Source organism: Pseudonaja textilis, chromosome 1 (assembly GCF_049901715.1).
Source record: "Pseudonaja textilis isolate UNSWEBS1 chromosome 1, rPseTex1.2, whole genome shotgun sequence".
Taxonomy (NCBI): domain Eukaryota; kingdom Metazoa; phylum Chordata; class Lepidosauria; order Squamata; family Elapidae; genus Pseudonaja; species Pseudonaja textilis.
Window position 1 is genome coordinate 88,197,680 of NC_141990.1, and position 24,628 is coordinate 88,222,307.

General features: G+C 35.8%; 1 protein-coding gene across 2 annotated transcripts in view; it reads left to right on the forward strand.

The window, feature by feature from the left end:
- AHI1 (Abelson helper integration site 1) overlaps positions 1 to 24,628 on the forward strand; it is a 72,797-nt gene that overhangs the window by 16,063 nt on the left and 32,106 nt on the right. The window contains exons 13-20 of one of the 2 annotated variants that reach the window (XM_087940600.1): positions 804 to 1,033; positions 1,666 to 1,769; positions 3,528 to 3,646; positions 6,805 to 6,935; positions 7,521 to 7,661; positions 8,935 to 9,137; positions 16,274 to 16,349; positions 16,992 to 17,027. In XM_087940600.1, coding sequence (XP_087796726.1) covers positions 804 to 1,033; positions 1,666 to 1,769; positions 3,528 to 3,646; positions 6,805 to 6,935; positions 7,521 to 7,661; positions 8,935 to 9,137; positions 16,274 to 16,349; positions 16,992 to 17,027 — 1,040 coding nt within the window. The remainder of the gene's footprint in view (positions 1 to 803; positions 1,034 to 1,665; positions 1,770 to 3,527; positions 3,647 to 6,804; positions 6,936 to 7,520; positions 7,662 to 8,934; positions 9,138 to 16,273; positions 16,350 to 16,991; positions 17,028 to 24,628) is intronic. The other variant, XM_026705536.2, reaches the window with a different exon arrangement.

A 24,628-nucleotide genomic window follows, 5' to 3' on the forward strand; every position in this document is an offset into this window, starting at 1 on the left:
TGAACAGAACTCGAAGCACGCTTTGTCAAAAGAATAGATATAGAAATTTCAAAGCCACCCTTTGCTGCTGAACCCAAAACAAACTTATATTAAAGACCAGGATTTTTGCTTTTGTTATAGAGATTGAACAAACTACATAATAAATAAATAACCATTCTTTGTAGGCTTTATTTTTTCCATATTTCATATTTAAACTCTTGCTTCATATCTCTGACCCCATTAATAAAAGGTACATTCCTTTTTTTCACAGAACAAGATTTTTTTTTTAAAAAAATAATGCAAATAATCTGTTGCTTCAAAACATTAGTTCGTACTAAACAAGCTGATGTGGTTAAATGATTTAAATTTAAGTCAAAAACATTGTGAGGAATTAGATGGTTTTTGATTTTATAGAATAATTAATTGAAGAATGAATCATTATAGAAACTTGGCTAATGAGTAAACTCTTTTTTGTTACCCTGAAGTTATCTAGTTCATATATTTGTAAATAGACTCAATATTTTTACAGATCATTTTTAAAAATGTATTAACACAGTTTGGTACTGAAATGGTGTATCGCAGTGGTTCTCAACCTGTGGTCCATGGATCCCTGGGGGGGGGCACAATTTCGTCACAGGGCCACGAAGACTTGAAGAAATGTTATGAATTACCTTGAATTAAGCCTTGGGGGTCTTTGGCCATCATTTGTGGCCACAAAAGGTATTTAAAGGGGATCTGTGGTGAAGGAAAGGTTGAGAACCACTGGTTTATTGAATTATCTAGTAAAAAAAGAGACTAACTTTCTAAATGTTGTTTCTGTTTAGAATGTGGAAAATTGAAGCCCAGGCTACATCAGCCACCAAAGTTTTCCCACATCCTTCATTTGTCTATGCTGCAAAATTCCACCCAGTAGCTGAGTACCTTGTTGTAACTGGATGTTATGATTCTGTGATTAGAGTCTGGAATGCAAAAGTTAAGGAAATTCATGGGCAGCTTTTACAAGAATTTGATGGTCACAAAAGTTTTATCAATACATTGTGTTTTAATGCTGAAGGTAGGTTGCAGGTGTTTCACACTACACATGCTGCATATAGTGCCTGTCTCATTTTTGTAATTACTCTGGATTTTATTACATACTATTGCCATTCTTTTAAGGAGGCTGGGAGTTATTAATAGATGTAGGAACAACTGGGGACTTCTACTGAAAAAAAACACAAATATAATAAAAAGGATTTTTATATGAAAAACAAATGAAATATATGATCAAACATAGAGGAAAGATTATGATGTCCATCTGAATCCACTAGGTGTCTATGCCATTTGCAAAAACCCACTGAATTTACAAGGGTTAAATTGTGTGGGGGATTTGTACAGGAAATATACTACCTTCAAATTCAGATTTGTGTGTGTGTGTGTGTATGTAACCTTAAGCTTTATTGACAAAAGAATAATGCTTTCCCTGCTATTGGTAATAATTCTATTTTGGGTGTGGTTGTGTAACTAAATACAGTTCAGGGGGCCCATGGTTTCGGAAACAAATTCGCAAAATGGAAAAGTAGGTGATGAAGAAAGGTATTTGACTAGATACACTTTGCATAAACTATTATGCAGTATAGCTAATTATATGAGTAATTTGAATGTCATAATTATTGTATCACATTAAGCAAACAAACTTTTGCTTTCTAGGATTTCACATGTTTTCTGGAGATGGCACAGGGTTAATAATTATCTGGAATACTTTTGTTAAAGAAAATTCTCAGTCACCAGTTCAACACTGGGGCATTGATAAGGTATACAGAAAAAATCAGCAAGTTTTAAACTCTTGTGTCTGTTTGATAAGGTTGTGCAACATATATTTTAAAGTTTCACAATTAGATGTTTTACTATATTCAACATGATTTGCTTCTATTAGTACTAGTTTCTGTATGATATTTAATAAAATGTTTCTGAATAATATCATTAATACTCTGATACACATGAATCTTCTAGAAGCTTTAGCTGTACTTATTTTTATCTCATAGATGTTCAATAATTTCTTTTTTTGCTCCGTTCTTTCTTAATGTTATTATTCAGTTGATAATAGAATTTTCATTTGACCACTAATAAAAAAGGAGTAAAGCATGATGATTTGGGAATAACAAAACCTTCCTTTTAAAAAAAAACTTGAATTATTTTAGAAAACTACAGTAAAAACAGAAGCAATCAGTTTAGGTAACAATAGTTACTTGCTGCTTAATTTTCTCCCCTGACAATTATGATGATGATGATGATAATTATTATTATTATTCCTGACACCTACATGGACATCATGTCATTTTCTTGGCAATGTTTTCAGAAATGCTTTGCCATTGTCTTCCTAGAGCTGAGAAAAAGTGACTGGCTCAGTTATCTGGCCAGCTTCTGTGACTACAGCTGGCTTACAAGTCAAAGTTCCTTGCTCATACCCCAACATCTTAAATATTAGACCAATCTGGCTCCCATATTATAATTGTACCTACTTACAGAAGAAAAATGTGACAGTGATAGAACCTTAAACCTATTTGTAATCACGGATACTTAAATACTTGACTTCTTTTTTTTCCATTCATTTTGCTAAAGTGTTTGAAATATTTGTTATATTCTATCCAGCGATTCAAAAGAATTTACACAGATCCCCTTTCCTCTCCTCATTAGACAATAACCATATTGGTAACTTGACTAGTCTGAAATTACAAGCAATTTACAGTATGTATTTCTTTGCATAAATTATGTGTGTGGTATTCTTCACTGCAAGATAGTAATGGCCATTTATGCCTTTAAATGCTATCAATCAATAATTGTGCCAGGCTTTAATTTATCCAGTTTTATTTATTACCTCTTAAGCTTACGAATTCTAGGCAGTTTACAGATACTAAAATAGTATCTGTAAACAGTACTTTTTTTTTAAACTTCAGTGGCAACAGTTTAACAATTAATAGGAGATAATGAGAGGTGAAGGTTATTAATGCCTAATTGTAATCACAGCTGTACTTGTACCTGGATCAGAAGTTGTGTAACTCTAAATGCCATTCTCTGTGAAACAGTAGCAGGAGAGAATTTTTTTCATTCATCTCTTGCTTATGGATGTTTCAAAGGCTTCTGATAAGACAATGGATTCCTTGGCCACTTAGACTAACCTAACAGGACTGATATGCTGTTGTCTTTTTTTATTCTCTATAGTATCACTTTTCTAAAGAGTCACTGGGAATCAGGCAGCATATATTAATGTATTATGGTTGGTGCACAGCCAGCCACATGTTTAGACTAATATCAATAGAAGAAAATATTTGTAACTCAAGGTTGAACTGTGAGGTCCTTGGTGATCTCTGAGCTTGGTTATTTTATTGCAGATGTTTCAATACTCGTTTAACACCATCAAGGTTTAGACTTTATTGGGCATTTTTATCCACCTATTGAGTCCTTCCCAAGGACTTGGGATAGGCAGATACTGTTATTGTTATTTGTATTATTATTAAATTGTAAACATGCTCTCAATAGTTCTGTGTTTTGTATTGGGGTTGTTTTGGTAGGAAATAAATGATGGTGACATTAAAGGAACAGCAATAAATTATTTGGAGGTACATCCAAATGGAAGGCGTTTACTTATCCACACCAAGGATAGTACTGTAAGAATTATGGATCTTCGAATGTAAGTATTTCAAAATTTTCTGTTTTATACCATTTAAACAATATTACAAGACAGTTTGAGGCATTTCTAAAAATTGGCATCTCGTTTCTTCTAAATATCTTAACATTCACTGGTCTTAATGCTCTTAAAGGCATAAAGTATCCAATTAAATGAGCCTTTCTAAGCTGTTCTTCCACTTCCACTCCCTATGACATAATGGGATGGCTCAGTAGCTTCATTAAATTAGAGTGCGATGCTGGCAAGGATGTGAACTGAAAGGTACCATCCCTACCAATGAAGCTGAAAGAGGAGGGCGAGAGATTGCTAAGGATAGTAAAGGGGCTTAACATGACTGAGAAAAGACAACCTACGTAGGAGAAGGAACATCAAATTACAATCTGGAAGAGGGAATGGCAGATTAATTCCATATTTTCAAGAAAGATATATAGAGTTGACTAAATGTTTGGACAAATTTGGGTGCTAAATAATAAGATGCGATGAGTTTGTACAGACTTATAAAGTGAGTTGAATGTATGATGTTCTGATTACAACATTAAAGATAGCTGTAGTAGTAATGATGAATGATTAGAATTCAAAATTAGAAAAAACAGGAACATGGAATCATAGGAACATTGGATTAGATATGTACAACAATATGAGACACAGATTTTCCAAAGAAAATTATTTATTGCCAACAGCTGCTTCAAGCAATGTAAAGACAGATTTTTCTCATTTACACTTGAAATAAGAAATTCATTACTGCTGATTTTTGCTCTAAAATGTTATTACTGCCATCAGGATTTTTGGCATATACAACCATAAGGCACCAATGTCCCTTTTGCTATTTGTAATTGCTCCTCTCACATCTGCTGTTGGATAAAGGACTTTTTTTACTAACAGACCCCAAACTGTTAGGATTGGCAGTTATTTTTCCTCCACTCTTGGTCTCAGCACTGGTTCTCCACAGGGTTGTGTGCTGAGCCCCCTTTTGTATTCACTCTAAACCTACGACTGCACTCCCTCTTGTCCTACTAACTCTATAATAAAATTTGCAGACACCACCACCTCATATCAGGAGAAGACGAGACGGCCTGTAGGTCAGAGGTTCTCAGACTGTTCTTGTGGTGCAAGAGTCATAACCGCACCCTGAACATCAAAAAGACCAAAGAATTGATTATAGACTTCAGAAGATGCAAAGCAGAGCCTCTCCCACTATATATCAATGGAGACTGTGGAAAGAGTTCACAGTTTTAAATTTCTAGGAACTCATATTTCTGAGAACCTTACTTGGTCAGTCCACACTATGGCCACTGCAAAGAAGGCCCAACAGCGCCTGCACTTTCTGAGTCTGCTGAAAAAGGGTGGTCTGGGTGAGAAGTTGCTGGTTACTTTTTACCGTTCTACCATCGAGAGATTTTGGCATACTGTGTAAGGGTGTGGTAATGCTGGATGCTCTGCAGTGGATAAGAAGATGCTCCAGAGAGTTATAAACACAGCACAAAAAATCATCGGTTGCTCTCTTCTTTGGAAGAGATTGCGAAGACCAGACTCCTCTCTAGAGCACTAAAAATCTCCACAGACCATTCTCATCCTGGACATTCATATTTTGAACTGTTACCATCAGGGAGGCGTTATAGGTGTCTTAAAATGAGGACTAATAGACTGAGAAACAGTTTCTTTTCCAAGGCAATAATTGTCTTGAATCAAACAATGCATATGTGATTTAGCCCTATGTATATAGTGGCATTTTTAAACTATCTAACTTAGTATATGTTTTAGATAGGTTTTAGACTAGGTTTTTAACTATTATTTTAATTATTTTAATTTTTAAATACTCTAGTGTGATTGTGATGTGTTTGGGACACTGTGCTGGAGTAGCTTTCAAATTTCATTGTATTTGTAGAATGCAATGACAATAAAGGTTATTCTGTTCTATTCTATTCTATTCTATTCTATTCTATTCTATTCTATTCTATTCTATTCTATTCTATTCTATTCTATTCTATTCTATTCTAGAAGTCTTGGAGAGAAAGATATATATAAAAACCCAGATAATTGAGATAAAAATTCAGGGAGAATGGAAAATTAAATATTTTGCAGATAAAATAGCATTAAGAATTATGCAATCACAAAGCTCCATACGGCAGTTGATGAAAGCAGCTAAAGATTTTGGTTGCTTTTTCAGATACAAAATAAATGAAAGCAAAGACAATAGCAAAGCACTTCTGAGGAAGAAAAATGTATGGGGAGTGGGATTGACTATAAGATAATAAAAGACCCAGGATTTGTGGCATATGGAGCCCATCTTTACAAAACAAAAAAGGAATTTGAAGTAGCTCTGTTAGAATTAATAGCGCTTTGTGGTATATAGTGAATAGAATTTTCTCACCCATTTAATATTTTACTAGACAACTCTAGTGTTCTTGGATCTTTTATCCAGATCTATATGTAGGATTTAAAAGATATAGTAGGCATATCTTTCCAGATCCAATTAGACACATTTCTATAGTCAACATTACTGAGATGATTTTTGAAACAGGAGCACTAAACCATCTGTTGTTATACAGAGATTTTACTCTTTTAAAATAACAGAAGAATAGACCTTGCAATTTCCCCTTAAAAGTTAGGAGTGCAGTAGAGAGAGTAGAATTGCTGGATATTCTGCCCATCAAACCTTGAAATCAATCCCTCCCCCCCTGCACACTTTTAACGTTCTCCTGATTCTGCAGGGACTCATAATCAATAATTCCATTACTTTTTCAGTCCTTTTGTAACTTCAAACAGTTGCTAAACGAATGGTTGTAAGTTGAGGACTAGGTGAAAGTAAGGGTAGATCCTTACAGAAATCAGAAGTGGCATACAATAAATCAAATCAAACAATTATTTTCAATGCACAACAGGTGTACAATGAAATTGAAAATAATTAAAAAGAGTAGCTATAATTTTGACCTGTAACTTTGTCGCTTGATCTATATGATCTATATTGACTGTTTCCTAGTATGATTTGATTGCTTATTGTACTCTGTGACTATCATTAAGTGTTGCACCTTATGATTCTTGACTCCTGATGAATGTATCTTTTCTTTTATGCATACTGAGAGGATTTGCACCAAGACAAATTCCTTGTGTGTCCAATCATACTTGGCCAATAAAGAAGTCTATTCTATTCTATTCTTTAGCTTAGCTACAAAGAAATATATTGGTGCTACAAACTATCGAGAAAAAATTCAAAGCACCTTAACCCCATGTGGAACATTCCTTTTTTCTGGAAGTGAAGATGGTGTAGCATACGTTTGGAATTTAGAAACAGGTACCTTCGTTCTTTATTTTGAAAAGTTAAAAATAGAAAATGTTTGTTTACAGGTAACTTATGTTTTTAAAGGACCTTCTAAATAACTGGTTGAAAATTTAAAAGTTTCAAAACCTTTTCTTGGGATTTTTGTATACATTAAGTGATGCTTCCCAATTGCTTTCTACCTGTACTTTAAATTGATATGCATCAATATAATATCAAATCATATAAAGATACAACATCGATAAAGATATACAACTTTACATTAAAATAATGGGATCCCCAGAACTAGGATATTCAATAAGCAGACAAAAATGCCAAACCCAGTGCGATGAACAATAATAATAATAATAATTTATTCATTAATAAATCAATTATTATTCACAAATACTTATCATTTATTTATTCCCTATACATTATATCCCAAAGTGATAATGATAAATTATACCTGCCCCGCAGGATATTTGTTTGCAATTCTTAATTTGAAAGAATCCTTTAATTTTCAGGTTCAGTTGGCTTGGGTACCCCCAAACTTGTAGTGTAAAAAAAAACAACATTTGTGAATAAAGTATTTGCTTCACATACTTTTTTTTTCTTTTGCAGGTGATCAGGTAGCTATGTATTCTGATCTTTCTTTCACTTCCCCTCTTCGTGATGTTGCTTTCCATCCACTTGAACATATGGTGGCGTTTTGTGCCTTTGGTCAAAACCAGCCAATTCTTGTGTACATTTACGATTACAAAGGTAATTTGATATGTGTATGCATTGGGGTACGTGAGTGGGTGTATTCAAGTCCAAACTTAGTTATGAAAGTTTGAAGTGGCCTTTCTCTCTTGCCACAGATATAGATAGTCCTTGACTTAAAACCATTCATTTAGTGACCGTTCAAAGTTACAATAGCACTGGAAAAAGTGAATTATGACCATGTCCGTCTCCATGGTTAAGTGATCAAAATTTGGATGCCTGGCAATTTGCATGTATTTTTGACAGTGGCGGTGTCCCAGGGACACATGATTGTCATTTGCAATCTTCCCAGCCAGCTTCTGACAAGCAAAGTCAGTGGAGCAAACTGGATTCACTTAATGAGGATGTGATTCACTTAACAACTGCAATGATTCACTTAACAGCCATGACCAAAAAAGGTAGTAAAATGGAGTGTGGTTCACTTAATCACCACCTTACTTAGCATCGAAAATTTTGGTTCTCGTTGGAGTTCTAAGTGGGGGACTACCTATAAGAGGTGGTAATTGAACTCATAGTAAGAAAGTTTAAATACTGTACAAAGCTTTTGAGGTTCTTTGACTGCCTCCATAGAGATAGCAATAGCACTTAGACCAGCGGTGTCAAACACAAGGCCGCGGGCCAAATCTGGCCCAGGATGTGGTTGGATCCGGCCTGCAAGGCCGTCCTGGAAAATGTAAGGGGCTGGGCCCGCATCGCTTCGGCCCAGTCTACCAAATGCGAAGAGGAAACATCAGGCCAGCGTGGCTTTGGCCCTGTCTATCCAGTGCAAAGAGGACACATGCCAGCAGCTTGGGGAATGGCATTAAATTGGCCATGCCCACCCAGTCAGTCATGCCTGCCTGACCCTGCCCAAGGTCAACCACAGCCCTGATGTGGCCCTCAATGAAATTGAGTTTGACACCTCTGACTTAGTCTTAAAGTAAGCAGTTTACAGTCAGCCTATTGCCCCCAACAATTGGGGTCCTCATTTTACCCACCTCAGAAGAATAGAAGGCTGAGTCAACCTTGAGCCTGGTGGGATTCGATCTGCCAAATTGCAGGCAGCTGGCAATCAGCAGACATAGCCTGCAGTACTACCACTCTAACCACTGTGCCACCATGGCTCATTAGATATCTAATCGGTTGACATTTAAATGATAGTGACTATTTTATACTTTTCTGCTTTATAGCCTTACTGCGTACATCCTTCATTCCAATGATAGCTGGGATTCAGCACTCTTTTATGACAGGATTAATATTGTTCAAACTTTTTTTTTTATTTTGTCCTCTGCAGTGGCCAAGCAGGGGGTTGAGGCAGTAAAAGAACTGAGTGGATCACAACTAATCAAATCCCCCAGAAGCCCACAGACTCTCAGCATGTCTGCCACTGTGCCTGCCCAGAAGAATCTGATGATATCTTCAGCTGATCAGTTTGCAAATGTTGCAAGAATATCTATCAGGATGCAAAAAGTCAAGCAAAAGCTGGATTCTGTTACGGTAAAGTTCACTTAAAAATTCCATTACAATGTGACTTACGGTGCTGAATGAAATGGTACTTACAATCAGTCCTTGAAGTTCCAACTGTCACAGCACTCCTGGGATCATGTGACTATGATCTGGGCACTTGGCAACTGGCTCATAATTGCAATGGTTGCAGTGTCCTACAGTCACATGATCACTATTTGCGGCCTTTCCTGCCGGCTTCTGACAAGCAAATTCAATGAAGAAGCCAACAGGGTAGATTGCAAATATCTCAGGTAAGTCTTTCCTGCCCAGCAATAGCCATCCCGAGCTCTCATGCCATTCTGCATTGCTTCCCCCATACACCTGGCAGCAGCCATTGGCTTTCCTCATGATGATGTTATGCCTCTGAATATCATGAGTAGTTGATAAAGATTGTCAGGATCGTGCTATATATGTGGGTTTGCCATAAGAGAGCTTGTAGGCTTGTAGAATCACAGGATGTTGGATTTCAAATTCTAAAACTCTTCTAAGGTCATTCTTCCACTGGGTGGCATTAGGAATAAGGGCATTTTCTTAACGTAATGACTTACTGCCAGATTGATTTTAAGGAATACAGCATAAATGTAATGATCATAAACAAAAGTAGCTGTAAAATAAAACTAATATCTAAAGTATTGCTCTTTCAATAGTTGTGGCACTGTGGAAAACAGCAACTGTTTCTTCTAGATTGATCAACTATATTTGAATAATTTGTATCTGAATTTTTTTGTAGTCTTCCAAGTCCTACAATTTAATTACTAAGCTAATGTGGCAGAATATTTAATGATATTTGGTTTACCGTTTTACCAAAAGTAGCAGCCCCTTGTCATGAGCTAGGCATCCAGTGGTTATATTTGAAAATTTGGGTGTGTGTATCAAAAATGCAAGCAAAACCCTGCATTAAATACCATTTTATTTTCTGTGGCATTTAGAGATAGTGTTGGAAATGCAGGTTTTATATAAGCCTGCTTATTTGCCTTGGATCTTTCTGCTTTTCATTTATGTTAAATTGCATATACCTCCTTCTACTGTCTGATCCTGTCATATCTCACAAACTTCAGTACCCATTAGTGTAGATTCTAGATGTATTGTTTTTGTTGGTTTTTATTATTTTGCTACATAAAACTATAAATACACTTGAAGCATCAAATTTTGTTGCAGGTGTTGTATTGTTGTGCTATTTTTCTCCCTTTATAAGTTCTGTTATGCTTCCTGAGCCCTCTTTGCAACCTATTTAGAATAAGACATAAAATTATCCTTAATTAGCTCCCTGTAAATTAATTGCCTGTGGAACTATTTGGTATAATGTACATAAATACTGTAGATTACGATTATATAGACTTACTGCCATCTCTCCAGAAGATTCTAAATGTTTAGGTTTGAAAATGACCTCATGTTATTTAGATGTGCCAGATGTTAGGCCAGAGGTCTCCAAACTTGGCAACTTTAAGACTTGTGGACTTCAACTCCCAGTTAATGTCTTAAAGTTGCCAAGTTTGGGGACCCCTTATGTTAGACCAGTGGTAATAAACCTGGTCCCTACCGCCCACTAGTGGGCGCTCCAGCTTTCATGGTGGGCGGTAGGGGTTTTGTCCTCTACGTTATAAATAACCATTACTGTGGAACCGGTGGGTGGTTAGAGAAAATTTTACTGTTAACAGAGGTACAAAAGTGGGCGGTAGGTATGAAAAGGTTGACTACCCCTGTTAGACCTTCAAATATGGCTCCCAACATCCCCAGTCCATTTCAGTGGGTAGGAATGTGATAGTGGCAGTTCAGCAATTTTAGGGAGGCTGGGAATACAAGAGAGAGAGAAAAATAACTTCAGAATTCCCCCCCCCCCATTTTAACAGTCAACTCCATTACCAAGACAGAAAGCGTACGATAATGTGCAAAATTAATAAAAAAGAAGCTTAAAAAAAACCCTTATTCACTACTTGGCTGATTGCATTAATGTGGTACTGTGGTGGCAGCAGGTGTACTTGGTTCCTTCCACAGCCTTCAAAAAAAAAAACCCATTTGAGGTCAATTGCTGCAAGAAGGCATTATTCTAGAGAACTTGCATTGTGCAAACTGAAGGAGGGCTGGATGAAGCTATGGTAGGCATTTCCTGCCTTTACACCAAGGGGGGAAATGGAGTGCTTGAGAAATCTCTCCAGGTGTGCCTTGACAAATCGTCCAAGGTGGTGACTATAGTTGCACTGCTTCAAGTCCCATTTGTATAGAAGAAAACAAGCTCTCGTAGCAACCACTGCTCCCAAGTTCAGAAAACAAGCTGGCAAATTTGGCTGGGATTCTGATGGCTTTCTCTGGTACAAATGGTGCATTGTTTTTCTCCTGGTGACAAGTGTAAAATGGTCAAAGTGCATTAGAAAAAATTTCAAACCATACTTCTCAGTGAAATTTTTTCTTGAACCATTTTGACTTGGTCTTTTTCTCATTATACTGTGGGGAATAAGCGATGTAAGATAACAGCAAGTGATAAGTCTGTACATAGGGTCAAAGTACAGATTGGCCTGAATAATATTGTAAAGGTCTGTTTTTCTACCTGAGGGAGGGTTGCATGTAAAACCACTCCAGTACAAAACAAAAGAGATTGCAGACTTACGTAGAGCTAATAATTGCCTGCTGCACACTGTGACAAAACTGTAATTTGAAGGATTAACTCTACTCACAAAGGCACAAAACTCCAGAAAAGACAAATTACAGTGCTGACTTTCCCAGCCTAATTTGCCTTGCAACCATGTATGAAAATTTTTATTCTTTTAATTGTAAAGGTCACAGCCTTGTATTATCAGGAACAAATCAGCAAAATTGTTCTTAGCTTGTTGGAACCTGAATTTACCTGGATTCCCTTTTATTTTTGGGTGGTGTACACTATTTTTTTTTAAACATGAAAATTAGGCTCTCTGAAAAGGAATATTTGCATAATTCCCATAGATTATAAGCAAATGCAAAACAGCTCTGTTTCAACTTGGCAGAAGTGTGTAGGCTTTTCTATCTCTTTAAACACACACATATACACACAATACTTTTTGTACGTGTAATTCTACTCCACTCAGGCCTTGTAATATACTATCCAAGATAGAACTGTGGTTTTTATGTTAAGCAAGCAAAGTGTTGTGAAAAGAATTAGTTGATTGGTGTTAGTTATCTTAGCCAACCTTTTCTTGTTGAAAAGGTGTTTAGCAATTTCTTCCCACAGCCTGCATTTCAGAAATTATTGCTTCACAGTAATTGTTCCATAGGCCCTATTATATGCTGGCATGTTAACTTAAAACATAGGAAAGTAGAGGTCAGTCTAGCTTTACAGACAGCATTGGAAGTTTTCAAGTTATACCTCACTGTTGAACAGTAGGTAGGTAGGTAGAGAGATAAATAGATGGATGGATGGATGGATAGATAGATAGATAGATAGATAGATAGATAGATAGATAGATAGATAGATAGATAGATAGAGCAATAGAAAGATAGAGAGATAGAGAGATATACCTACCTGATATTGCACATTCTTTAATAACAGCCTGACCCCCTGAGGGTAGAGGGTGCAGAGTTCATGCAAGCCACTTCTACTGCTAATGAACAGGCAGGGGATGTGAGGGTTTTTGCTATTTTTCTTCTCACTTGTCCGCAACTCTGTTGCATGTTCACAGAAATCACATTTTCAGGAGTATTCTTTAAATAAACTGCAAGTTAAGGATATTCATTCTACATGCAAACTACTCCTGTGCTGATAGAATACTTACATGAAAGTGAATGGTGCAGCCATAAACACTAGGGTAGAGTTAGAGTTTATCGTGAACAAAGAACCAGGATAATTAATGCGGTTTGGATTTGCTCCTGTTGGGCCCCAGAAATGGCTAAACAAAATTAAATAATCCCCACCGTTCATTAACTTGGAATTATGTGCAACCCAAAATCACTTCTAACAAGCATTTGAGATACAGATATTTTGACTTCAACTGCCCCAATTAGCATGTAGCACTAAACAAAGCCCTTTTTAAGATGAGTTTAGTCTGCTTAATAGTGCTTGATGGTAGGAGAAGGTAAGTGTAAACAAAGTAGTAGCAGCTACAGTGCGCACCAATGAATTAATGCATTTCATTTGGATTGTGAAGAGAAGGCTTTAAAAGAAAATGATGTCGATATATTCATTTAGCATGAATGTGCAAAAAATCCCTATTAAATGAAGTAGAGGTCTGCCAGCTTTTCATGGATCAATTGGACTGTTATTGCATATTTTAAGAAGCTGGTTTTAATATTTTTTACATTCTAGGTAATCCTCATTTAGCGACTGCCTTGCACTGCGGCCTCTTGCAGTTACAATGGTGATGAAAAAATAACTAACCATTCCTTGCATTTATGACCTTTGCCTAAGAGTCTGCAGAGATTTTCAGTCATCCAGGTCATGGTTGTCCCAAAGGCTTTTTCAGGGGGCAACTGGGCTTTCTGGTTTTTTTCTTTTGAAGATGTTTCGCTTCTCATCCAAGAAGCTTCCTCAGTTCTGATAGGGTAGTGGGGAATGGAAGGATTTATATTACTTGCAGACAGCTGGCCATTTGCATCCTTTTAGAGAGTTGTTGAAGCACTTGGAGGTTTATCTGACTAGAGGAACCAGAAGCAAGTGATCCTGAGGACATAGATAAGTCTCCAAGTGCTTCAATGACCCACTAAAAGGTTGCAAATGACCAGCTGCCTGCAAGGAATATAAATCCTTCCATTCCCCACTATCCTGTCAGAGGTGAAGAAGCTTCTTGGATGAGAAGCGAAACGTCTTCAAAAGAAAAAACAAAAGTCCAGTTTCCTCCTGAAAAAGCACCTTTGGGACATACTTTGCCTAAGGCTGCAAAGCAGCATAAGGTTTAGAATGGGGTTATGGCTGGTTCATAGCTTAGCATCTAAAAGTTAGCTTGCAAATAGAGAGTTCTCAACAATAGAATTGCTTTATCATACCATACCAATTCCTATATGGCTAAAACTTTTAGGAGTTTGTGTGTGGGTTTTTGTTTTTTTTTGAAGTGTTATGCCCTTGTTAGAAAAGTTTAAAAAAATTACCCAAGATTATTAAACCACTTAATTGGAATACTTGTCACAGGTCAGGAAAGAAGCAGATCAAAAGATTTGGGGGTACTTTCAATTAATAGTTTTAATTCAGTGAAATCTGATGAAATAAGCCCAAAGGGGGAGAGGGGATTCCAGTCTAAACCTGCTTTGATATGTTGAGTAATAAATTATGAAAGCTGGCCAAATAAGCCTTGGAGATTTAACTGCTGGCGACAATTCACTTCAGGTTTAAGAGGTTATCTTCAGTTCTGATTTTCTGCTCAGAATGCATTTACATTCACATTCACATTCATAAAGCCTAGGTAAAAGAAAAAAATGCTAATAATTCAAAATGCTAAATTTTAGTTGCCATATTAAAATATCTAACTTTTTTCTAAATTCCATGTATTTATATTGCTTAATTTATTTTGGTTTAATATGTTAAGCTTTGTCCCTATTAATGATTATGTAATCAAATGAAATGAAACAAATGCTGAATGTACTGTATGTGTATTAAACTCTTGCTATAAAGAACAAACAGGAGAAAACAAATAATATATGACATTTTCTACATCTGCTACATAAAATTTTTTCTGATGAATACAAAATATTCCAAATACAGTTACATTAGTTCCATTCTATACCCTGAAAATAATTTTCCTAATTCCTAATTATTATCAACGTTATTTACAACTTCAATTTGTGTTAATAAACAAATACCTTCATCCTTTTCTATTTCTAAATAATTTTTTTAACTGTCTTTTCACAGTTTAACTGTCTTTCGAAAATAAATTGCTTTCTCAGCCCTTAACTCATACCTTGGATTCATAGATTTGAATTCCTCCTTACTTCATATATACTACATGTATGTACACTAAAAATGTTAGCAACAAATTCTTTGCCTGATTGCTGGGTGGCTGTGGCCATGACAGGTGTGGCCTAGTCAGCTTCCTGCACCACAGCGGGGGAGCATTTCTGTCCTCCCCGGGCTCCGGAGGTTTTTTCCAAGCCTCCGGGAGGGCGAAAATGGCCTCCCCAGGCTCCGGCAAGGCCCATTTCCGGCCTTCCCAAACTTCCAAGAGGCCTGTTTTTTGCCCTCCCCAAGCCTCCGTACATGCCCTGCATTTACCTGGATCCAAAACAGTCCGCTTGCGGACTTCGGGGAGAGGAGGGGTGGAGGGGGCCAGCCAGGAGTGGGATTTGGGGGTTCTCTGAACTGTGCAGAATTTTAGCTAGGGGATCTCCGAACCCCCAGCAGCCCACCCCTGGAAAAAGGATTGAAAAACCCAGCAGCCAACTATTTTTTTTTTTGAAATTATACTTGAAATAGAATCACAAAGACTTCCGAACTTCCCATATATAAATTGGATGGTGGTATCTGCATCTCTGTTTTAAGATGGAGCCTTTTATACATTTGTTCATTGTGAAAGCGTTAGGTAGTATGCCCCCAAGGCTATTCTGAAAGACGTTACTTAGAAATCAATCATTTTTTAAAAAAATATATTTTGATAAAGTAGGGAGATTGTATTCTTTAACTCTAATGTTACAGGCTGGTAAACTCAAGTGTTTGAATTTTGAGCTGTTATAGTAACCTCTCTATATTTCTGCTACAGCTTCCTGCAGAGAGATCATAACTTTGAACTTATTTTTTTTTCCTCTGATACCTCTTAAAGGACTTGAGCATCACAATCAAATCTGTTGAGACTGAAGGAGTGAAAAAAGTAAAATTGTCAAGCTATGTCAGATAAACAGTACAATTTATGTAATAATCCAGAGGGTTTTTCAACTTTGAAAAACAGAAAATGGCATATACCTTGTAGGTTCGGAGACCACAATGTTGACGCAATAATTAAAAAGAATGCCAAAAGGAAGTATTAATGCATCCTTTTAGAAAAATAAATGGAGGCAGTTATATTTCATAATGTATTGGTATTTCAACTTTTTTTTAAAAAAAAACTATTTCTTTTCAAACTGTTTTTAGTTCTTCAAAATTGAATTTGCTGTTATACTAATACAATAATTATTTTTGCAATTGGTAATGCTTTGCAGTTTAGTTCTTATATCTCAGTTATATTTCATTTTTGCAGGCCAGTTCCAGTCCAATGCTTCCTAGCCAATCTCTTCTGCCACCACATTCCAGATTAAGACTGACAAACAATCCAGGTATATAAATGATTCCACCATATCCTTTCCTTACTATAGTGGTAATGTATACTTTACTGTGGTTATTAATGGACTTTTGAGGAGTTCTGTGATCATCTAAAATGACCTACTTTGTTCAGTGACTGATTTTTCGGTGAATAATACTTACCTTGATATGAATTTACTCAATGAATTTAGGGATAACACTAATACAGAGATGAATGACAGACAGCTGGAATCACACTTGAGTATCAGTTGTTCAAAACATAAGAAAAATTAAGCAAAGCAAATTTTGTCAAACCTGTATTGCTTTATAGTAAGCACTTTGATCATTCATCGATGTACCATAGATTATTACGGTATAATCTGGCTTCAAAATCTGGAAGGAAAATACATTCGGAATCCAAATCAGTACTTAAAAACAAAGCCCAAATTGGTTTGGACAGAATATGAACATCCCACTTCATCTGACAGCTTGACCCAAGTCAAGATTGATAGTTCACATTAGTTGGTGGGGGGGACACAAATGCTTGTGTGTGGTTTTTTTTCACAATAGAACAGATTTCAGGAATTTTGGACAAAGAGATAAATGCAAAGATTAAAGAATCTCATTTAATCTCTTTTTTATTTTTTATTAAATTTTCATAACTTCTTTGTTAATAGAACAAGTTTATGGGGGATATAGATTACAACATTCAGGTGGGTCGAGATGTTTCTACTGAATTGGTAGTTTAAAAAAGTACCATATTAATGAATTGATAGAGTGAAGGAGGGAGGATAATCTAAACTTCCAGCGATCAGGTTATGGCACTAATGCTATAATGTTCAACAAGTAGGATCACTGCAGTGAGCTAAAAGGCATGCCATATCTCACTGATTTTATGAGGGTCTTCAGCGAAATCAGTTTCAATTAGCATTAATCTTTTTAGAATGTCCTTGTTTGTTTTACAGATAGGTTAATGACTATTTAAACATTATGATGGCACTGCATGAGTAGTACTTATGGCCGGTCCTTGAGGTTCTGACCATTCCAGCCAGTCTATGGTTGTGTATTCACAATCTGGGTGCTTGGCAGCTCACACTTAAGAAGACTATTGCAGTGTTCTAGGGTCAGGTGATTGTCATTTGCACTCTTCCTGCCAGCTTTCCACAAGCAAAGTGTAAGTCACTGTTTCCGCACCATCGTAATTTTGAACTGTTGCTAAACGAATGGTGGTTAAACAAGGAAAACCTGTAATGCCCTATAAACCTACAACACTACAGCTCCCATCTCCACCTTCGTTCTATGGAACTCACTTAGAAGGTATCAACTTAGAGAAAGCTGTACTAAGCAAAGCTTCCCTCTTTTGGACCCATCTTTGCATTCTCCCTGCCTTCTTGTTTATTTTTATTTATTTATTTTGAACACAGATCCACACATACCTTTTGCAGGCAGATTCAGTGTGTTGTGGCATTATTTATTTGTTTGAGTTTTTTTATCCAGACTTTATTACTTTATAAGTAACTCAAGACAGCAAACGTACATAATGCTTCTTCCTTCTCCTATTATCCTCAGAGCAACAACCCTGTGAGGTGGGTTGGGCTGAAAGAGAACGAGTAACTGGTCATACAGCTGATTTTAATGCCTATAGTGGGATTAGAACTCAAAGTCTTCTGGTTTATAGCCCACCAAGGAAAGGCAAATCAAATAAAGAAAATTGCTAAAATAAAATTCCAGAAACAAAACCTGAACCTAAAATCCCCATAAAAGGCAGATACAAACAACTATGCCCGGGTATGTTGAAAATAAAATCAGGTCTCCACAGCTGTCTGAATCTTGATTGATTAATTATGTGCCATTGCAGATTTTATAAATGAAGTGTGTTAATAATTTCTAATTCTTTGTAGTATGTAAATTATCCCATATGTTTTAAATATTATTGGAAGAACTGCAGTTTGCAGCAGTGACCTTAAACTGGGCATTTTATTGACCAGATTAATATCAGTTCTTTTGAAAAACAGAATATGTTATTTTAGAAAATGAAACAAAAAATGTGCAAATAATATCTTTGTGCCATTGGAATTCTAGAATAACCTAATCTAGAATGTAAAATATTAGGAAAAGGAATGCATTGTTTCATCAAAGTTCCCATGAGAACATTCATAACATTTAGGTGACAATGGAACTTCTGTTTATCTCTTTTGGGTTCATTGCTATGATCCCTCTACTACAAGAACATTGTTTTTAGAGAGACGTGGGAAAAGAGTTTCTATATCTGTCACCATTAGCTATGGCAAAATCATGACAACTTAAGTTTTTCTCTAAGATTGTTTTCTTCAGCCTTGTGCCTCCACATAGCCAAGGGGGATTTGGGAATTTGGAACCCATCAAAAGGGAATCAAGATTAAGGAAATTGCTATGTTCCATAAATAAGTAGCATATTTTTCTTCCATTACTTTGTAAATTTTGTTTACTTTGTAAACCATGTACAAAATGAATTGCAGGTGACAAGTAACTAGAACCTACATGTTAGTGCCATATGCTTGTTAAAACTAACAGTAGAATAGAATGGAATAGAATTGAATAGAATAGAATAGAATTGAATTGAATTGAATTCTTTATTGGCAAGTGTCACAAGGAATTTGTCTTTGGTGCATATACTCCCAGTGTACATAAAAGGAAAAAAAATACATTCATCAAGAAGCATAAGATAACAACACTTAGGGATAGTCATAGGTTACTAATAAGCAATCAAATCATACTAGGAAACAAAACAATATAAATTGTAAAGATACAAGCAACAGGGTTATAGGCATAAGTGGGAAGAGATAGATACTAGGAAGTGTTATTAAAATCTAGTAGTAGAGGAATAATAGTAATACAATCTAAGTAAATAATTTGACAGTGTTGTGGGAATTAATTGTTTAGCAGAGTGATGGCATTCAGGGACAAAAATACTTGTGTCTAGTTGTTCTGGTGTGCAGCGCTCTATAAAGTCGTTTGAGGGTGGAAGTTGAAACAATTTATGTCCAGGATGTGAGGGGTCCTTAGATATTTTTACAGCCCTCTTTTTGACCCATGCAGTATACAGGTCCTCAATGGAAGGCAGGTTGGTAGCAATTGTTTTTTCTGCAGTTTTAATTATCCGATGAAGTCTGTGTCTGTCTTGTTTGGTTGCAGAGCCAAACCAGACAGTTATAGAGGTGCAGATGACAGACTCAATAATTCCTCTGTAGAATGGAATCCTCAGGTCTTTGGGCAGTTGGAGCTTTCTGAGTTGGCGCAGAAAGAACATTATTTGTTGAACTTTTTTGATGATGTTTGTGATATTAGATGTCCATTTTAAGTCTTTTTTTTAATTAAAGTTTTATTTGGGTTTTCACACGTACAAAATACAAGTAAAACATCTTTTTGGAAATAACATGGTCCCCGGTTGAACTTCTTTACATAGACACAAAACTCAATTTCATGCTCCTTTTTATGTTCTATTCCATATCTTATACTATTCTACATTTTCTGTATAGTTTTTCCTCTCTTTTAATTTTCTCAATTTTATTTTGATTATCTCATCTCAATTCAAATCATTATATTTATACTTTTGTCTGTTCTGTTTCAATTTCATATTATCTTTTCTCATTGAACAAATTTTCTCCTGTAGTTACTAATTGGAGTATGACACCTTTATATCTTTTAATTACATCCATTCAACTCTTATTTAAACTTCAATATATACCTTAAGGTTATGACCTTCAATATAATACATAACTTCCAATCGAAGTCTGCTTGGTACATTCTTATAATACACACTATATTCTTTTTTAAAAAAGATTATAAATATATGTAATTATAAACCCCCATTCCAATTCAGTTCTATCATTAATAATCATTAAAATCTTAACATTTTTAACACTTCTTTTCAATTAAATATCATACTTCCTTAAAGACACATATCCATAATTAATTTTTCCCTTATTTCTCTTCACATATGTTTTGTAAATCATTAAATATTCATTTTGTTACATTTATTTATTGACAAGCATTCTACTGAATTACGATAGCTATTTTAATCATACATTGTTTCATATTTTCTAAAATTATTTCTGTTTCTAATATAACAATACTATCTTATGTACCTTTGCAGAATCCCTTTTTCCATTAAGTTTTCGCCCATTATCTCTAAATAGGCCCTGTTTCTCTATATTTTGTTTCTGTCCTTTATAACTTCTTTTCCTTTCTTTCTTCCCTCTCATCTTCTCCCTCCCCTTTTTACCCCCTTGTCTCTTTACTTCTAATTCTCTCTTCTGCATTTCCCTCTTCTGTTGCTTTCTGATTTTATACTTATTTTTCACTCTGTTTTGGGGGGGAGTTGTTTTTCCCAATCTTAAACTTTCCATTCTCTTTCCCCCCTTTCCTTTTTTTCCCCCATCTAAGATTACTTGTTCATTAAAGATGGCTTCTTCTTTGTCGCAATCTTGTTCTGCAGGCATTTCCTGTTGTTTCTCATAATTCCAAATCTCCATTTCTAAAAACTGAAATACGAAGCCAAAAGAACCTCTCCCTTCTTGTGCATCTTTGTACTTTTTAAGTTCCATTTTCAGTTCTTCTAAAAGTGGAGCCATTTTAAACAGTTTTAAACAACTACCCAATTGATTTTAGTCATTCAAATACAATCTTGAGATATGATAGAACCTAGAAATTTGAAGGTCTCTACTGTTGATACTGTGTTGTCTAGTAATTGTAAGAGGTGGATTGTATAGGAGGGTTTCTCCTAAAATCTACCACCATTTCTATGGTTTTGAGTGTATTTAGTTCAAGATTGTTCTGGTTGCACCGCAAGGCTAGTTGTTCAACCTCCCATCTGTATGCAGATTCATCATTGTCTTGAATGAGACCAATCACTGTTGTATCATTTGCAAACTTCAGTACTTCAACAGAGGGATCTTTTGAGATGCAGTCATTGGTATATAGAGAGAAGAGATGCGGAGAGAGCACACAGCCCTGGGGGGCTCCTGTGCTAATTGTACAGGTATCTGATGTGATTTTGCCTAGTTTCACCTGCTGCTTCCTGTCTGTTAGGAAGCTTATGATCCATTTACAAGTGTGGTCAGGTACAGCTAGCTGATTTAGTTTAGTTAAAAGAATATCTGGAATGATGAGATTCAAGATGTTGTAGGATGTAGCGTAGAGTCATATTAACAGCATCATCTGTTGATCTGTTTGCTTGGTAGGCAAATTGCAAGGAGTCTAACAGCCTTTCAAAGGTCTTCATAACTACAGATGTTAGATAACTTCCTTTTTTCCAGTGATAAATAACAAAGGACTATATGTCTCTATCAGCCTACCAACATGTGAGCATTACTTGCTGTAGTGCCAAACTTTGACAATAGCTGAGTGTGATGACATATAATATTTAATAAAAGCTAGAGAACAATTCGCTCTGTATTGAAGGTGTAAAACATTGGATATTTAGTATGGCTTGGTAAAATATTACATACCTAATCACTTTGTGTTTTACAAAGAGTAGACTAGTTCATCTGAGTCTCCAAAATTTGTCCTAAAAATTATTCCACAATTACAGCGTTAAACCCACTCTTAGGTCACAATAGCTTAATTGTAGTTAAAAAGCAGAGGGGACAGTCAGTGTCCCCTCAGTCCCTTTTTTGTAGTTCCTGGAACCCAGAGATAACATTGTTAAATAATGGAAAAGTGGTTTTTAACCAATGAATAATAGTTAAATATTTTCAGAAATCTGCCATGAATCCCAAAAAGTAAAAGCTCAAGAACTGCAATGAAGCATATCATAGTGTCAGAATCATGCCACTACCATTCATGGCTGAGAAAATATTTTTAAAATGTCACAATACCATGTGTATATATATGGATGGATGGATAGATAGATCATATAATATACATGTACATATAATGTAATACATATTCTAAAAGAATGGAGCATATAAAAATTGAAGACAAGGGTAGGGCTTTGCTTATATACAAGTTGTACTTTCCTATAACTTCAGTATACATATACATATTCACGATACATGTATGTATAGTAAAGATATGGGAAAGTACAACTTGTATATAAGCAAAACCCTATCATTGTCTTCAATTCCTTATATACTCCATTCTTCTAGACTCTGACAGCCATCTGGATTTTAAAAAAATAGTTAAATAATACATCTAATGCATTCATATTTTTGTTAATCATTATGAAAAACATCTTGATTAGGGTATAGTGGTATGTTTGCATGAATAAGTAGGCATGTTGTGCTGTGCAGAGGATTTGGGAGAAGGAGAGAAAAAATTAATTGAAGAAAAACATTCAGTATGAAGCCCTGCCTAGGAAAAAAGTGTGTGTGTTTTTCCTCTAGCTATTTATTGCATCTGTGTACCTTATAAGAATTCCCCAAAATTTATGGGATACTTCAGAAACTGGAGAAAAATGTTGTTTATGTCAGCTTTAAAGAAAAAAAGGGGAAGAATCCTGAATTAAATCCAAAATCTTGTTTGCGGCCATGAAACTTACAAACTTGCAATATTTCTGGAGATTTAAAGTTATTTCTGGTGTGAACTATAATGGGAAGGAAATACATTTGTAATATGAAAATGTATTCTGACAAATAATTAAATAAGATCCAGTAATGCATTGGTTAGAATGTTGGATATGGACTAACAAGAGCTGGGTTATAGTCCCTTCTTCCCATACATCTCACATCATTGTTTGGGGGGTAAAACTAAAACTAAGGCCGTCCCTACATATGCAATCTTTTGCTATCAGAGAAAACCCAGAATATAAATGTTCCTTTCTGAGGGAGATGAGTGGTAAAGAAAGAGAAAGAGAGAAAGAAAAGAAAAGACTTGATCATATTACAATATTTTGTACTTACAAGACATGGTCTGAGACACAGGGAAGCATCTTGTATATAATGGAAAGCTTAATATATCTAATTTGATTAGTGCCTCCTTGGGAAATCAGCTTCAAATTTCTTTAAACATATTGATACTGTGATAGAAGAAGAGGGATGTACGTAAAGAAATTATTAGTTGCCTAGAATCATCTGCTTGAGATGGCGACAGTCATTAAATGAATCATCATATGACCATAATCTGATTTACAAACATTTTTATCATGGGCATTAAGCAAATTGTGAGTGTTAAGTGAATCATGCAGTCATTAAACAAATCTGGCTTCTCTAATTACCAGAAGCCAGCTGCTATCATGTCACTGTAAGACATTGTGACTGTCATAAAGGCAGCCTGATTGCCAAGTGCTCAAATTGCAATCACATAACCTCAGCAATAGTGTGATGGTCATAACTTTGTGGATGGTTTTATGTTACTTTTTCTGAGGCCATCTTAACTTTGGACCATCACTAAACAAATGGTCAGAAGTTGAGAACCGCCTATGTTTAATAGATGAAACATGGAGAAGGCCTATCCCATTGGATCTAATGGGACAAACAGAAATAATTGAAGAAAAGAAACCCTAAAAATAACCTGGTTCCATGTCATTATATATACTTCAGATCCTTTCACTGCTTGTTCTGGCAAACCATTAGCCATCTTCCCAGAGAATGATAAACCAAAGCATTAGAGAATCCTGGCTTATTAGAAATGAGATATATGCTAATTCACATAACTGTTACGTGCTTTTTACTTACAAGATTCTAAAACCTTCTTTTCACCATTAACAGCAGATTCCAAAATTAGATTTCTATCAGCATGACTACCATGCAAATTAAGATGATTATTGTGTACAGGATGATTTCAAATCCAGTCTAGCAGGAGTAAAAATTAGAGCCTGAACATTGGGACAGTTCTCCCTATTTTGGAGAGTCTCAAGGAATAATTTAAGCCCCTTAACTTCTTCCCAACAGCCTTACTCTGGACAATTCAGCAATATAATATTGATGAACAAAACCCAGGTACTCTTGGGAAGCATTTTTTTCAAAGTATAGTCCAGATTGCATGGAAGCCAAACCCCTCTCCCGCCATTTTAAAGACAGCCATTTTAATAAAAGGCAATATCAAGGTTTTTGTGCATAAGCCATGTGACAGCTGATCAGTTACTTGGCTAAAAGTTGTTCAAGAGATGTATCTGGATAGGGTAAAGTAATGGGGGGTGGGGAACCTTGCCTCTTTTATGACAGCTGGCTCAGATATTCTAGGAGTTGAAGTCCACAAGTCATAAAAGGCCATGGTTCCCATCTCTGCCCTAGAGGCAGCTGTATGGCATTTCTTACCACATTATGGAAATAATTTGCCACATTGTCTTCCAGACTGTTTTTCAACTTGCCAGTATACTCCAAAGTCCTGGATA